The sequence below is a fragment of the Pollicipes pollicipes genome, unplaced genomic scaffold (assembly GCF_011947565.3).
Source record: "Pollicipes pollicipes isolate AB1234 unplaced genomic scaffold, Ppol_2.1 Scaffold_7231;HRSCAF=8579_pilon_pilon_pilon, whole genome shotgun sequence".
NCBI lineage: Eukaryota > Metazoa > Arthropoda > Thecostraca > Pollicipedomorpha > Pollicipedidae > Pollicipes > Pollicipes pollicipes.
In genome coordinates this window covers 46,343,151-46,360,825 of record NW_023597034.1, presented here as the reverse complement: position 1 = coordinate 46,360,825, position 17,675 = coordinate 46,343,151, and the positions used below count along the sequence as shown (strand labels likewise).

General features: G+C 51.4%; 1 protein-coding gene across 1 annotated transcript; it reads left to right on the top strand.

The window, feature by feature from the left end:
• The first annotated feature begins 3,417 nt into the window (after window positions 1–3,417).
• LOC119110410 (mannose-6-phosphate isomerase-like) lies at window positions 3,418–13,509 on the top strand. Its single transcript, XM_037234223.1, is given in 7 exon segments — window positions 3,418–3,568; window positions 3,571–3,731; window positions 4,049–4,190; window positions 8,505–8,684; window positions 9,266–9,433; window positions 9,956–10,161; window positions 11,776–13,509. Coding segments are annotated over 7 exon segments (1,215 nt in total). The 3' UTR covers window positions 11,983–13,509.
• The last annotated feature ends 4,166 nt before the right edge of the window (window positions 13,510–17,675 follow it).

The following is a 17,675-nucleotide window of genomic DNA, read 5'->3' as shown; positions in this document are numbered from 1 at the left end:
ATTGCCACAAGATGCTTGGAGCAGGCAACATCCTGCCATTAACCTCACTCTCCCCCCAAAAACAAGATTTATCATGAAGTCCGGTCATTTTCTGGGGTGTTACCAGTTTACTATGTCATGTAACATCAAAATGCCTCAATACTCTAACTGTATCATCGTCCATCAAATTGAAATAAGCTATTCTAAATTGGCGGTCAAACATGATGGTTAGGTAGGATTTTGCTCTGAATTTGCAGTTAAGCATTATGCTTGTTCTCTGCCTGAACAAGATGCATTCAAAATCTGTCATGGTGTGTATACTGGCCTAGCTGTGTTACAGATTGGCACACTGTTTATTTCTGGCATTAGTATTGCATATTATGTTGGCTAGATTAAGCACTTGTTCTAATATTTGGAAAGCTGTAGGCACACCTGGAACATTTCTACTATGTGTTACCTTAACACTCACTGGGGTGGCCAGCTGGATACCCTTTGCTGGGTGTGGGTTGGGGGGTCAATTCGCCCCCTCTGAGATCTCAGGAACTAAGAGAACTACATACACCAAATTCACAAGGTGTGTTGACTTGTACATGAACTCACTTAGGTCAAAGCTTGATGTTCCTATATCATGACCTTTGGGGCAAATAAGGTCAAACAAGATCAAATTTTGAGTTGGTCTCCAAAGTGCCCTGGAACATAGATAGCTGTTCTTAGCAAAAGGACATATGATAAGTTAAGGTCAGTGACCTTACTTGACCTTTTGAAGATTCAAATGATCAGCATCATACAAGACTGCCTTGAGTTTTGCCTTTGAATAAGCAACTAAGGTTACACTAGGCAGTGTGTTTCTAAAAACAAAATGTTGACCTGGGTCATTTTAAATCATTGAAATGTTCTGACCTTAGAGAAGTCAATAAAAGGTGTATGATGTGGTTCCTGTTATCAATATATTAAAATGAGCACCAGAAACTACCCCATACAGCAAGCCCTACAGTAAAAAGCAGGTTAATTTGGACCATTGTCTGACCTTCATACCTGACCCTAGCTCAATGTAATGTGTTCACTCAATTATTGTGTTGCCTAAGAAAGTATCTCAGAGATGTCTGGCTCCATCCAACACTCCAATGTTGGATCAGATTGAATGATTCCTTTTAAATTGCCTTTGCTGGGACCATGGCCTGACTTTGACCTGCCATAGGTCAGCAACCTTGCAAGGTACATCTAAATTTCTGATGTGAGCTGATCCGGTATTCAGTTGTCGAAGCTATGCAAAATTTGGTGCAGCTATACTGCACTGTTGAGAAACCATTCCAGAAAAACCTTTGGGTGGTGTTAATTTGACCCCCCACTTGAGGGCACGTTAAGCATGACAACATTAAAGTTAATATATTTTAAGATATCCAGCATTCACAGAAGTCCTCTAATTCAAGCAAGTAATTAAAGTTTTTGCTTCCTTGCTTTTGCTCAGTTCGTAGAACTAATTTGAATATATGGGTACTTGTGTCATTACCTTGCACATATATGAGATTGCATCATATGATTTGAGCAGCTTTTTAGACCAAGCCATTGGCAGTGTCACTTACCCGACCTTACGTTACCACATGTAGGCGCTATTTTTAGTTCCTAGTGAACATACTGCTGGTGACAGGATAAGCTGTGTGAACATTTCTGAAAATGTTCTTAAGTTTCAGGTTTCCGGCCTGAGCAAGTTGTGACCTATGACATATGTCTCAAGATCACATCAGCAACGTGCTGCTCAAAAATGACAGCTTACACTTATTTGGTGCAGTAAATGATTCATGCAAAGGACTTGTCCTCCTTATAGAGGATCACTTCCATTTCCTGTACTATCATTCTGATGACTTTTGCAGAGGCATGTCTTTATAGGTAAAGTTAGGTCAAATGTGGGCATTCATGACCATTTGAAGTGTCAACATCAACCTTTATCACAGAAATTTCAGAAGGGATGTCTAATGTTTTTCCATTGATGTAATGGTTTGTTCAGTTTGGACAAGCAGACAGATAAAGCAACAGTGGCCTTCACCCTTTTGGCGTGGCATAATACAGGACATGTCACATGCATCAGTATCCATCAGTGCCTAACTGATAGTTTCCCAAGAGCTCTTCAGTGACACATGTAACATATTTGTAGCAAGCTAGCTCTTGAGAGGGGAAGAACTGTCTGTTAAGTGTTAAATTACCTGTTATCCGATTCGGCCTGTCGAAGGTCATTGTTCTGTCACATCTGTCTGGCGCAGTATGACGAGATCTTCACAATATTATCTTCTTTGTGACTCTAGCTTGCTTAGCTCGCTCGATATTGCAGCAGTGTACGCACTACCTCTGTGAGGTTTGTTTCATGTGGTGACTGCACAGTGACTGTGTGATGACTGCCTCTGTTGACCTGACTACTGGCCCTGCATTTGACTACTCCATTGACCTGGCCGCCGGTCGCCGCGTCTGAACCGCCTCTGTTGACGTGACCGCCGGCGCCGCGTCTGACCGCCTCTGTTGAGACGTGACCGCCGGTGCCGCGTCTGACCGCCTCTGTTGACGTGACCGCCGGTGCGGGCCCCGCGTCTGCCGCCCCGTCTGACCGCCTCTGTTGCTGGCCGCCGCGCCGCGTCTGGACCGCCTCTGTTTACCTGGCCGCCGGCGCTGCGTCTGACCACCTCTGGTTGACCTGACCGCCGTCGCCGCGTCTGATCGCCTCTGTTGACCTGACTGCCGGCGCCGCGTCTGACCGCCTCTATTGACCCCTGACCGCCGGCCGCCGCGTCCTGGACCACCTCTGTTGACCTACCGCCGGCGCCGCGTCTGACCGCCTCTGTTTGACCTGGACCAGCCGGCGCCGCGTCTGACCGTCTCTGTTGACCTGACCGCCGGCGCCGCGTTTGGCCACCTCTGTTGACCTGACCGCCGGCGCCGCGTCTGACCGCCTCTGTTGACCTGACCGCCGGCGCCCTGTTTGACCACCTCTGTTGACCTGACGGCCGGCGCCGCGTCTGACCACCTCTGTTGACCTGACCGCCGGCGCCGCGTCTGACCGCTTCTGTGACCTAACCGCCGGCGCCGCGTCTGACCACCTCTGTTGACCTGACCGCCGGCGCCGCGTCTGACCGCTTCTGTAGACCTGACCGCCGGCGCCGCGTCTGACCGCTTCTGTGGACCTGACGGCCGGCGCCGCGTCTGACCGCCTCTGTTAGCCTGACGGCCGGCGCCGCGTCTGACCGCCTCTGTTAGCCTGACGGCCGGCGCCGCGTCTGACCGCCTCTGTTAGCCTGACCGCCGTCGCCGCGTCTGACCACCTCTGTTGACCTGGCCGCCGGCGCCGCGTCTGGCCACCTCTGTTGACCTGACCGCCGTTGCCGCGTCCGACCGCCTCTGTTGACCTGACCGCTGGCTGTTGTTGCATGGTCAGCTGGCTCGGCGGCCGCCATGGAGCTGAAATGCGCCCACCAGACCTACCACTGGGGCCGGCGCGGCTCCGAGAGCACGGTTGCCCAGCTGGCAGCCGCCGCGCAGGGCCTCGCCGTTGACGAGGCCTCGCCATACGCCGAGCTGTGGATGGGCACGCACCCCAGCGGGCCGCCGTGCTGGCCAAGTCGGGCCAGCAGCTGGCCGACTGGATCCGGCAGAACCCGAGCGCGCTGGGCGAGAAGGTGCTGCAGAAGTTCGGCCAGCGGCTGCCGTACCTGTTCAAGGTGCTGTCAGTCAACATGGCGCTCTCCATCCAGGCGCATCCATCTAAGGTCGGTTTTAGTTGTACCGGCGAACAGGCTCGCCTCCTTGATTAATTTTTTACGTACTTTGTGTACGTATTTATCGGCAAGTTGTTATTGCGTTCTTATGCTGGTTGATTTTTTCTGAGAGAAAAAATCAGAAAAAATCAGAATATATCGAAGCTTGCTTGAGTGTCATTTAAGGTACAAACGGATGGCTAGGAGACAAACTGGAGGTAACATCGAAAAACATGGCAACTTGCAAAAGTGTACACGTATTGACGAAGAGGTACATTATTCTCTCGGGCTGCGTGACGCTCCGACAAGCGACCCTGTGCGCTCACCAGGAGCACGCCGAGGAGCTGCACCGCGCCCGGCCGGACCTGTACAAGGACGACAACCACAAGCCGGAGATGGCGCTGGCGTTGACGCCGTTCGAGGCCCTCTGCGGCTTCCGTCCGCTGGAGCAGATCCAGCGTTTCCTCACTGGTGAGGGCTCCGACCGATGTGGTGCAGCCACGTGCTGGAATGCTGTGGTGAGGACGTGGACGGAATGGTGCGGTGATGGCCGGGGGAGGGGCTATGTGCTGTGGGTTGGTCAGGTTACTGGGTGTGGTGCAGGGGTGGCGTTTGTCAGGTGTGATGGTGGGATATGCTTCAATGTGTCTGATATGACATTGAATGCTCTCTCGTCTAGTGTAGTGTGGCTATTAGGTGGTACTATGTTTGGTGGAAAGGTGGGTCGAAAATAGGAAATTTTGATACCCTGTAACATTTAGTTAAACAAAAATTGTGTGCCCGATCCGTAGACTTGAACTAGCCACTGCCAACCGTGAGATGAGGGGGATTCTCTAAGTGGAACACGGGTGAATTTAGGTGGATTGTGTGATGTAGCCAAATCGTGTCATGGGTCAAGAAAGATAACAGCCCAGGCAGCGTCAGCAGGTAGGTGATGAACAGTGCCGATAGATGGGTAGTGGCCAACTTGTCTGCGTTAACCACTGCGCGTGTAGGAAACCAGAGGTGCACGGCTCGATTCTCTCTCTCCCCCCCGCCCCCCCCCCCCCCCCCCCCCCCCCCGTGCCCGCCTTTCATGTCAGGGTTAGAGGCAGGCGACGGCCGTATAGGCGCAGCAGCTAGCTGAGTGCGTCGTAAAACTCAAGTGGCGCACACACAGGCACCGGTAGGTGAGAACTGGGATATGATGCTGGCTCATGCTCGAGCATGCCTCCACATACCGTGAGCGGAAGATAGCTGCTGTAGTATGCGGCTGAAACAAGGGTAGTGTTTCCACTGAAATTGAGTGACCATTTTTCAGTCAAGAGCGACATGCCGAGTTTAGTAATGTGGCTTGTTTTCTGTTCCTCGAGCACACTGGCCGTGTAGAGCGTTTCTTTAGATCTGCGAGGCCGTGTAATGATCCTGTAAACAATTCCTCGCGCACATTGCCTGTGTAGAGCAGATCTGCGAGCCGTGTGTAATGATCCTGTAAACAATTCAAGATAAACAGGTTCATGGCTTGTGTTTAATGAGCCCTGTTCGGTTCGGGGAGAAGATAAATTATTCTTTGATCTATACGAAGGGGAAAGGCTCGATAAGGGGGACCGATCTAAGCAGTCACACGGTGGAGCCAAAATCACCCAGACAGACTTGTTTGATAATTTATGGTGAAGCTGATTTTGGCTGATCTTTTAACAGTAGTACATAGGAATAAACTTATCCTGATCTCGTGTAGTGAAGCCCTACAACCGTGAGCACAATACACAACCAAAGAACAAATAGTTGGCAGGGTTTGAATAGGACGACCTCATTACGCTCCTTTGTTCTCTCAGCACGCGTTGACAATTTTGGAGAGAGCGCCTGCTGAAAGGTTGGTACCGGTGAGTGTGGTGCCTTGGCCTTATCGCTTGGTTGCTGATCCATAGTACTTGTCAAGTACTCGGCACTGAACTGTGAAGGCTCCATTCTCCTGAGAGCGAGATGCAGTGAAGCCCAGAGATTCAGTACGGCGGACTCAGCTGCACTTTGGAGCTCCATTGCCGGGGGGTGGGGGGGTGGGAGGCAAGTACTTGCGAGCACTTCAAAGACCTCTTTTGATATTGACAGCATTTGACATTCAGCACCTTTTAACGCCCAAGTGCTTGCTGTTTACTTGGAAATACAAAACGAATTGGTTTGGAGGCTAATGGCAGGATGGCTTGGTTGAAGGGTTTCGTTTTAAGATGGAGCGAAGTCATCTGACTTTGTGCCATGCATCCATAAAGCCAGCGGGGTGAAACATCCATGAACAAGGCGAACGTCATTAAATGAACCGATAGATTCAAAAATGGGCGAACGGACGCGCAGCCACAAAGACATGATCCGGATCCGATGACTTCCGCTGACAGTGATGGTGTGGCACTCTGCACGGGATGCTGCCGAGGATAGACGTTTATGTACACGCACATTGGTAGCAGAGGCTGAAATATCGACCCGATCTGTTGGGGCCACCCTGTGTGATAGGCTGTTTGTGTCAAAAGTTTGCGCACAGTGGAAGATGCCGTACAGACTGGCGGACGAGCAGACGAAGGCCCGCGTCGATATTTCCAAGAAGTCCGATGGCAGATACAGAAGAAATACCGATAATTTCATAGATCGTAACGTTGCCAGCGATGAGTCATGGTCGCATTACATCCCAGAGGACAGGAACCTGGGCTCGTGCCGCTCCCATTTCCTGAAAACCTTTTCTGTGGGAATTGCAAGCTAGGTGCCCAATCGCCAGCATGACCTTCAGAAAGAGGGTCATGCTGCTGCGTGAAATCTTCGCCATGACATGGCACGTGAAGTGGATGCAACTTGCAATGGAGACATGAGGCGCTGGAACGCGCACCTTGCGGTCGTGGTCTGGTAACTTGGTATCTTCACCTATTCTTTACAGCGTTCGAAACGGCGGGGGGTCTACCCGGCGTGGCGATTTATTGTGCGCTGGGAATACGTGTGACAAACGCGCCTAAAGATTATTTGAAAAGGGGCATGTGTAATCTTGCTGGTCAATGAGAAAAGCTTATAGAAGGAATTGGAGTACGTAGATCATCAATGAAATATGTTTTGGGTCAATTTTTTCTTTGTTTTGCTATCGGAATGATTTGGCTCTTGGGTATGTCTATGGTCTCTCTGCTACGAGTCAATACGTCATACCCTAAAAAGAGTTCAGGCGTTTGTGTTAACAAGTATGCTCGAAACAATGTCCGTGTGCAGTTTAAGTATCAGTAAAATGTCTGAACTTTAAAGCTCAGGACTGAACTCACGCTGATTTTGGCCGTTCGATGGGGGGATGCCACGCGATCTTGATTCAACACACGAATGCTCCCTGACTGCCTTTTAAAGCCATTCAGCGCGATTATGTATCAAAATGCTGGCACTCATCGCGGCCTTCCGGTGGCGCCGCCTGGCCTAATCGCGTATCTGCATACTACCGTCAAAATGAGCTCATTGTGGGTGCCTGGTGCCGTGGCACGAGCCGAACCCGTGTCAACACACTGGTGTTTACTGTGACGGCCTGGTGACGTGACCTGACCCGAGCCCGTGTCAACACACCGGTGTTTATTGTGAGGGCCAGGTGACGTGACCTGACCCGAGCCCGTGTTAACACACTGGTGTTTATTGTGACGGCTTGGTGACGTGACCTGACCCGAGCCCGTGTCAACACACTGGTGTTTATTGTCACGGCCTGGTGACGTGACCTGACCCGAGCTTGTGTTAACACACAGGTGTTTATTGTCACGGCCTGGTGACGTGACCTGACCCGAGCCCGTGTTAACACACAGGTGTTTATTGGCACGGCCTGGTGACGTGACCTGACCCGAGCCCGTGCCAACGCACTGGTGTTTATTGTCACGGCCTGGTGACGTGACCTGACCCGAGCCCGTGTCAACACACGGGTGCTTATTTGACGGCCAGGTGACGTGACCTGACCCAAGCCCGTGTCAACACACTGGTGTTTATTGTCACGGCCTGGTGACGTGACCTGACCCCGTAACAGCACGCTAGTGTTCGTCTGTGACCGTCTGGTGGCGCCATCTGACTCAACCCTGTGCCAGTACGCCGTCTAGGGCCTACTGCGTCGTCCCGTGACTTCACGTGATTGGGCTGTGACTATTTGCACCGGTGCGTACTCTGGTCGCGCGGTGACGTCATATGGTCAAATGACGCCATTCGCGTCGCCAAACGCCTTATCCAAATGTCCAAACACCCCACCTAGCGTGACACCTGTGTTGTTGACCTTGACTTTGTGTGGTAGTCCTCATGAGTATGTCTGAATGAATCCACGTATAAGCTGGCAGGAGTGCAGCGTGTGGCTCTGAGGCTCGTTGCACGGTGCCACGCGGGTACTGTTTCTTGTGACGCAAAATGTTTGTGTTTAGGCCCTAGAGGAAAACAGAGCGTGTAGTCGAAGTCTTGTATGTGTATTATTGTATTGTATTATATATCTTGTATGTGTATATCTTGTATGTGTATTATATAATTGATGCGTAATGCAGCGACACTTTGTCCCATTTTTCCACGGCAGACTTGCTCACCATGTACGGCGTGGGCCCCAAATGGTGTTTATTTTTACGTGCACGGGTGTTTATTAGCTGGCAAGTGTTAATCATTGCGCACCTATAATATCTCCAACTGTCGTCTGTATTCACTGCTGAACACCTTCCTCTGTAGGCCTGTCGTCGCATGCTGCCGCGCAGTTCGCGCGGTACGCCACTGCCGCTGACCTGACCTGACCTGACCCTGACCCTGACCTGGCCTGACACCGACGCTGACCGACAGTGGTGCCGGAGCTGGCCACCGTCGTCGGAGCCGACGCTGCCGGCCGTCTGCTGGCAGCGAGCCCGGCCGACCCCCAAGCCCGGTGCCACCTCAGGGACTGCTTCCGCGCGCTGATGACCCGCGAGCCGGCCGAGGTCGCACGCCACGTGGAGGCGCTGGCGGCGCGCCTGCGAGCTCAAGGTAGCCCGCTCAGCGGGAGCCTGCCGGCTGCCGTCCGGCGTCGACGGCTTACTGTGGCGCGCACGCGTGCGGCGGCTATGGGTGCAGTGTGTCGTCGGAACGGGTGTGGGGTCCTTTGGAGATATGTGTTTGTAGACCGGAGACCGCGGGCCGTCTGCGTAATGCTAATGCCCTTTGGAGGCATGGTTTAAGTTTTTCACCGGATGCGTTCGAACATAATAGGAGTCTGTCTGGCGTCAATGTTGGGTGCAAAGTGACGCCTTGGGCAGATGCAATACCTGGCTTTGTGTGTGTGGGGGGGGGGGGGGGGAGGGGGGCACAATCCCAGAACTGGTTCTTTTTGTCCAGACCTGAACAGGAATTGTTTCTATTAATGATAAGCAGTGTTCTTGAACAAATGTTTATTGGTGAAAGCTCCGTAGATTTCCTTAATGTCTGTAAACATGTCGTTGTTTGCCCACCTTGAGCTGTCTCGGAGAGAGAGTCATGGCCCTACCCTTCCCTTGTGATCGCCTTTGGCTGTTGTCGCTGGTGTGCCGGTCGACGCGTCGTCGGCCGTCAGCTATGGACACTGTCGGCAGGGGACTCCCCGAGCCAGGACGTGCCGTCCGAGCTGCTGCTGCGCCTCAATGGCCAGTTCCCCGGCGACGTGGGCTGCTTCTGCGCCCTGTTTCTGAATCACCTGACCCTGCAGCCTGGCGAGGCGCTGTTTCTGGGCCCCAACGAGCCGCACGCCTACTTGCTGGGAGGTCAGTGGTCGGAGGTCAGGCGGCTTGTGCCGTATGCGATGGCTCAGCCCCCCTGCTTGCCTTTTTAGCTCACGGATTATTCAGCAGTTTTGTCAGTGCCTTTGTGGAAATGTGTTCTCCGCAAATAGGTTGAATAGGAAAGTGCACCGATCGGTTTTGGAAAACAACGTGTCCTAAGGTATGCTGTGTCCTTTACGGGCGTGTTTCTGGTCCTCATTGTTTCCGTCCTGCGTGCTGCTGATCGTTGTCGTTCACCTCTGTCTTACGTCAAGATTGACGCGCTGCGTGACATCCTTACGTCAAGATTGACGCGCTGCGTGACATCCGAATATGTGAATGTACGTACCTGTTTTATATGAGTGAATATCCCGACCTAGCCAACACACCAGTGCACCACATTTCTGCCTGATATTCTACCGCGCTCGATTAAAGCGATCCCCCGCACCACACGCGCGTGAATCACGTGCTGCGAGCAGCGCGAGACGAACGCCCTGTTAACGCTTCCGTGCTCCTTCCGGGCAGACTGCGTGGAGCTGATGGCCTGCTCGGACAACGTGGTGCGCGCCGGCCTGACGCCCAAGTTCAAGGACGTGCCGACCCTGGTGGACATGCTGACGTACAAGTGCGCGCCGCCGGAGCAGCAGCTGTTCGCGCCGACCGGCACCGAGGGCCCCGGCGTGGTGCTGTTCGACCCGCCCGTGCCCGACTTCACGCTGGCCAAGATACAGGTGAGGTCAGCTGGCGCCCGGCCTGGCTCGTGTCACGCGTACTGTAGCGTGATTTGTGTGTGGTATGTGGTCGTGTCCGTGCACGCGACCACGAGCAGTGCAGTGCCCAGGCAGATCTGCTATGAGCATGGCCACGTGGTCATGGTGTTTTGCGGTGCCCGTGGCCAGCAGTGCGCGGGCAGAAACGTTGCGAATTATTATGCATCGCATGCAAGGTTGTGTATAAGTGTGCAAGCTTGATGCCTTGGTGGGCAGCTAGCCATGTGTACATTTGAAATATGTGACTCAACCGGCCACACTCACGAACGTTCGACTTCTTTCGACGTTCGTTTGACGCGTATTTATGTCGGTGAGTTATCCCTCGCCCGGATTGGTCGTTTGCCATAAAAAACGGATGGTTGATAGGCGTCAACGCGACCCGCCCTGCCATTTCCAAACTGAGAACGATATAGTCTTGCTAAGAACGAAAACAGCGGATTGTCCTCAGCGAGATCGGGCCACTGATCACACATTTTGTGTTGCTTGATCAATAATTCGCCCACTTTGCCGGATCAGAGGCCATTGCTGTTTCGGAAATGCAACCATTTCAGCTTTTCATGTTAATGTTAACGAAAGAATGTAATGTAGCAACATGAAATATATACAGGCGTATCGTGTGTTCAAGTTTCGGTGCATCCTCGTGCGGTTTTGCGTGTTTTGAGCATATGCTGATGATTCGGGGTGGAGGTGCACAAGTGTCCCAGTGTCTGCGATCTTCCTTCTGCGATCGCTGGATCTGTCGGTCACCGGCCGCCTCCCGCGCCGGCAGTAGCTGTGCTGTGCAACGTTCCTGTAAACGTCTAGCCAGAAACCAGAGGTGCCGGACAGGTTTTGACGTCAGAAGACCCCCACCGAATGCCCTCAAGTTATTGAAAATTGGGTGCAATGGCGCCAAGTAACACGGAAAGCTCAGCCACGAACATGAGGGGATCGCATCTCCCGCCCGTCGCCTGTAACGAGGGCAGTGCGAGGGGAGGTTTTAGCTGGGCATAAGCCAGGCTGGGTGTCTCTGTCGTATTTCCAAAGAAAAGAAACGTGTTGGTGGCCTTGTGCTCATGATAGCGCAAAAGCGCATGAGGCTATACAGATACTTTTCGTAAACATCACTTTACCAGTTTAGCTTATGTCTTCCAATCGCTGACATGGACGCTGCTTTTGTGCTTAAAGGAAGACTCATGTTGATAAAGTAACGCCGACTTAATAGTTTGTACAGTTTTTTTTGGCACATCTTGTTTACATGAGGCTCCTAGCACGTTTCGTAGTTGCTTAATAGTCCATAACGACCTTACTATATTAAATATTTCTCAAGCTCTCGTTTTCGGTGCATGGACATACCTTTTGCCCCATGTGTCTGGGTTGCAGCTCCCGCCGGTGGTAACGGACAGAGACAGAGGGCGGACAGAGACGAAATGTGCACCAGCACCCTTCTGCTGCCCATCTGGCGCCACTTGACCCCTGCCGTGTGTCTGGGTTGCAGCTCCCGCCGGTGGTAGCGGACAGAGACGGAGTGTGCATCGGCACCCTTCTGCCGCCCATCTGGCGCCACTTGACCCCTGCCGTGTGTCTGGGTTGCAGTTCCGGCCGGTGGTGCCGGATACGGGCTACACGCTGCCCACCCGGGACTCGGCCAGCCTGCTGCTGGTGGTGTCCGGCATGGGTCGCTGCGGCGACGCCGCCGTGCGCCGCGGCACCGTGCTGTTCGTGCCGGCCGGAGAGGCGGTCACTCTGCGGCTCGACAGCCAGCACGAGGTGCTCATGTTCCAGGCGTTCTGTCAGCTGTGAGCGCCCTGCGGCACCGACCGCGCGCGAGCCAACTCGGGCCGCTCGGGTCGGCGCTGTGGAGATGGGCGTGTTCGATTCGGGCGGACTTAGTGAACCGCCGTTACACAGGAAACTGCTGTTGCCGGAAAGCAGTGTTCAAAAAATGTTTTGGAAAGTGCACTTGCTGTTCCTTGCGCTGTTTCGATGACAATTGATCCGTATTTTTACTTGATGTAGTACCCCGTGGGCGATATTGTGTTTTACGGTGCGTCTACGACATACTACCCTTACGCCCTAGGTTTATATTCGCTTAATATTCCTCAGCTTCGCAGTTTTATTTGCGTTTCTTGCGTTTACGTCTTTGCTCCTACCAGTTCGTTCGTGCGAGCTGATGACATTCACTTGGTTGGAAGCTCCGACTTTCAGATTGTTGTTCGGTTCTGATTGGTCAAGTGCATGCAGTTTCGTACGGGATGTACTTGGTGCTTGAGGGCAAGGGCATTTTTAGCGGATACCGATTGTCTATCCATAGCAGGAGAGGAGTTCCACGCAGCGCTAGAAGCTTATTGTATTCACTTTGCTTTAGTTGGTTTGCTTTGCGCGGCTATTACTCTGCAGTAATTTCACTACTTGACCAGTTATTCGCTTGCGAAATTAAGAACAATGTCATTTCCACTAGTGTTTCCAAACAAAGTATGATTCAACTTCGTGGCTGTCAGTGAAGTGTTACCACAAGTCAGCGCTCGTAAGCGCGGCTGAGACGCTGTGTTTCTCCGTCGTGCGGTACGATGGGATGGTGCTGTCGCGCCCCGAGTAATGGTGTGTGGTAATACGTCGAGGGCTTAGTGACTTGACCTTTTGCACGTGGTGACCAGACGGACTGTGTTTATAGCACGCTCCGCGCGCTAGATATATGTCGGCACCTCTCCCATACGTGGGCACGTGGGTACCATTTCACCCATTGCACCGGTTGAAAGCTAACAGTGAGGCCTAGGGCCTCTTACATGTTTTGTTACATGATCTGTTGATAATGCATCGCCAATTATCAGGCCATGCAGATTGGCAAGATTGTAATGTCAGTTAAAAGCTGTTGCTTGTTGCCTGTTGATAGTTTTTAATATATTACACCGAACCATTTGTTCGCCTATGGCCTGTATTGCCTGCAACGCGGCACCACACCTCGACGAGTAACCCGCACAGACGGACAAAGGGATGAGGATTGGGGACGCCCCGCGGTGAACAGAGGCTGGCTGCAAACGTCCGCATTGGCCGGTCGTCAGCCTCCGTCGCGGTCGTGCACGTGGCTGGGTCCGTCGTTACGCTAGTCAGCGTTAGTTATAGGGTGAAGCCGACACGGATCGTCATTGGCCTCACGTCTCCATGTACAGCGTCTGCGACGGGTTAATGTGTGAACTTCTTCAGTGAGGAGTCTGAAAAGTTGATGTTATCGACCGTGATCTTGGTAACAGCTTTGCAGCAGTGCGGATAACTGCGGGTAAGGCATGCGCAATGTACTTCAGGCAGAGACCTTTCGCACAAAATATTTGTCTATTGTGTACCATCAATTCACAGACGGTAGTGAAAGTCATAGCACGTTGTATTCAGACATACCAATTTATACTTTTATTTGATTTTCACGCTTTAACAGTGAGCAATACGTGTCGTTTTCTTCCTTGAGCTGATTGTGGGCGTTGCAAACCCATCTCTTGTGTATGCATCGGTCATGTTGGCATTCAAACCTGTTAACTCCACCGCTATAGTCTGTTGACGGAGCTCCGCCCACTCAGAAACGGGTCATTCGGTGCCACTCCATTGTTTGGTGGCTGGCAGATGCGACGCCACCAAAATGCTTAGGTGGACCGGAGTTTTGCTGGTGTACCGGGAAGCATCTGGTGAAGTCACATGCAGAGACGTTGTCATTTCACTGCGTTGATATTCGTTGACCGCTGAAGACAAACAGGGAAGGTGTGAGCGCTGGCCGTCTGAAATGACCTGCAGGAGAGACGTTACTCACAGTTTTCATCAAAGCTTTGAAGCCACGGCGCTACTTGGGATTTGGTATGTACACTTACCTGGCTGCGACTAGTCAAGCGGAAGTGCGATTTGTTGAGTTCATGAATTTCGACGCTACCGGTCTTTGGAGAGGAATCTGTTCAGGCACGGAGTTCGGTTCCCGCAGTGCCCACCCTCCTACTGGGGCGACAGGCAGGGGCGCCGTATAGCCCGAGGAGCTGAGTGCGTCATGAAGCCCCGAAGACAACAATGCGGTGCGCGGAAGACATTACAAAGGAGCTTGGCTCTATATGAAGAGCGATTTTTGATAGCAGTGTCTCGCGGTCAGACTTGTGATCAGCTTAGCTGTAACCGCAAGCCCTGCGAGTCCATGTATGCAGTGAATCGCTGGATTATGACTGTGGAGTTGTCTATGGAAATGGCAGTTATTGGCAACAATGTCTTGCAATGGGTGTATAGATATGACTTTGGCAGGCGCGCACGAACGTAGACATCACAAATCTTAGACCGGCCAGCGACGGGGCGTACTTGAACCGGCGCGAGATTGTGCGACGATAACGGCGTATCGGCTATGTTCGTCGAGAAAATATTGCGGTGTAACGGTCCATTACCGAACGGCAATGGGACACAATTGCCTGTAGGCCCCGGCCTCGTCAAGATCGTATCATCGTGCATTCTCTTGTTACTTTGGTCAGGTCAAAGCTATTTTTAGGCTGTGAATGGCCATGCCAGAGTCATGCAATTATGACGCGAGGTAAGAGGTTGAACATTATTGCGGCCATCGTGGGATGGCACAGCTCCCGAAACCCAGCTACTCAGGCCTCTTCGGTGTGTGCAGCTGATGAGAGCGGGGGGGGGGGGGGGAAGGCCTGCCGTAGAACAGTTGTGAGGTCGACCATGGTTGACGGATGCAATATGCTCCCAGTGAGAAAATACATTGCAACGATACAGGATGAAGCGGCGAATAAGAAAAACAAGAGGGAGACAGCATGTGATGAAACCGGCAAACGCCGATTTCACATGACATTGTTCGACTGAGGCTATCATCACGCCTGCTGGAAGGATATTCAAATCGCGTGTTACACGAAACATCGGCATATGCAATGTGAGATGACCCCTGAGGTGATGACACTTCTCAGGTCCTTGCTGAATAAAACAACCTCGCTTGATCAACCCACACATGTATTGGGGTAGGAACTCACCAGTTTTTAGGCCGTTTTGCGCTAATAAACTCCATGCGTAGAACGTTCAATTTGGTGTCTACTGTATCGCGCCGAACCGTTGTTAACAGCACTTCGGTGGACGTGGACATGGAGCTGGACGGAAGAACATGCTTAGTATTGTTAGGAGCACTCCGAAGCAGTTAAAGACGAAGTGTATAGTACAACACATGATCTTGAGTATTTTGTCATGGAGAAAGCGATGAAGGCAAAACAAGGTCTCGAATAGCCAATCGGGGAAAAGTACTAAAATGAATATTAGAACAGTAACATAGGCACAGACGGATGTGTCTTCCATGGCGATGATTTAGCAAGTCTGTAATGCACTTCAATTTTACTCAAAATTAGTTCCGTCAGCCTGGTACATAAATCACTCATTTTAAATGGACGAACTATTTTTTTCAGACCTCGTGCTGCACTCGTGCTTATCGGCGAAGGGAATTCCACCCGAAAGTCGAAGTCATGCTTGCCGCATAAGCAGGATTGAACTACCCCTTGATACCAGACCTACTTAGTTCTCTGTCACGTTGCGGTAATGATACCGCGCTACAGACGTCCAGCTTCCTTTCCCGCGGCCAATGCTATAAAAACAAGTCACTTTTGTACTCACAAAAACAGTGTCACTTTTGTACTCACAAAAACAGTGTCACTTTTTGTAATGTGGGTCATTGGCCATGGATCCCCTGTCCTCTGTGAGACATAGCTAAGCCAGCAGCCATGGCTCCGAATATGAATGAACTAGCTATGCCGTGTCCATTCTCGCAAGCTTCTCGCATGTTGAAGTCGCCACTGACTGATACCGACGTTGACCACTGGAATGATCATTCTCTGGTGCCAGCGCGAGGAGAACACAGGCAAGGTGCACGTTCTATGTTTGTTTTAAATAAGTGTTTCCAGAATTATTATGACATTTTTACCAGGCTAACCATTTTTGATCACATGTACGGCATTTAACACTTCGAAAAAACAATAGTTTTCATGTGCATGATGAACCTCTTCAGGAATGATTAACTTTCGGCCGGCTTCAGCTTTGTCGTGCACAGCTACTATAACTTATTTCCTCCCATCCGAAATATCCCAGACGGTAACAGAAGAGTTCTCCTTTACTTGACCTTGAATTTGAACTAAAAGATTACATGATACTAGAGAGCATATGTCACATTCGTTATCTTGCGCTGTATATGGCCAGCGGCGTGGAACGTGGTCATCAAAATTGGACTTCTCCATTGAATCGCTACATAAGTCGGCAATGTCACTGCTATCAGAGTCCACAACCTGCTGCCAGCGTATCATGGTGCGACGAACACGCTAACAGTACGCTGTCCTGACACGCGTAGTGAGCCGTTATGTTAACAGGGGTGCCAAACGTGCGCAAGCGCTATATGGACACTTCGCGCCAGCACTCCATAAATTTTGGTGGAACAGGATGTCCGCACACGGGCTTCATGGATGTTAAAAGCAAATTGAAGCTTTTGGAAAATGCATTATCAAGTGTGATGGTATAAGGTCTGCCTCTGAATGCTGAAATGATTAAACACTACACAACAGAAGGGTACGAGCTGAGGACACGATCTCGATGTCCCAAAAACCGTCCAGATGAGCAGGATAGAGTTGGATGGACGATATTTTAGCGGTCAGGCCAAGGAAACCATCGCGGGCACGCCCTGCTCACAGCCGGTAATAATGGTCACCACGTGGCGGGCCGCGGGGACTCTGATAAACAATATTGTGGAACTTCATTAAAATGCACCCTCCCCCCCCCCCCCCCCTATACACACTACAGACGGTATTCCTCACAACACTGAAAACCGAAAGATTAATGGGGGCAGATTTCAGTCGAACTCTCCAGACTCAGTAAAAAAAAAACCCTCCAACGAACTTTGGGCGAAACTGAGAAACGGCTTAGGTCACTGAAAAACCGAATTCTTAACGTGTCCAAAAATACATTGAAAACAAGTCAAACACTACGAAAGAGGGACGAGAAGGTTTGGCGTTGTTAAAGACGGATGGGGGCATGATTCTGAGACCAAGTGATATATGAAGGAGGCTTGTCATTTTGGGTAAAACAACGTGCCTTGATGAAGCTGGCGAAATACTGCGGGACGAGAACAGCGACAAGAAAAACCCAGGAACACAACAGGAAAGGCTGAAGTAAGAACCAAACAGATTCATAAACATACTGCAAAAAGCTTCCCGCTCCATTTGCGTGGGGCCTTCTACCCACAAACCCCAGAACATCAGTTTTCCATGGGCTACCAGAGGACCATCAGGCAGCGGAACCCCCCTGGCCTTTACCCCTCTGCCAGTGCCCCTCCGACCTCAGGGGTGCTCCTCCTACCTTAGGCGTATCCACCGACCTTCAAACATTTGTTTTTTTTTGTTTTGTTTCTGTGTGTGGTGGTCCGACTGAAAAAAACTCTTGGCTCCTAGGTAGGATCTTACACTAATGTCTTGCCTATATCCCAACTCATCTCAGGAATA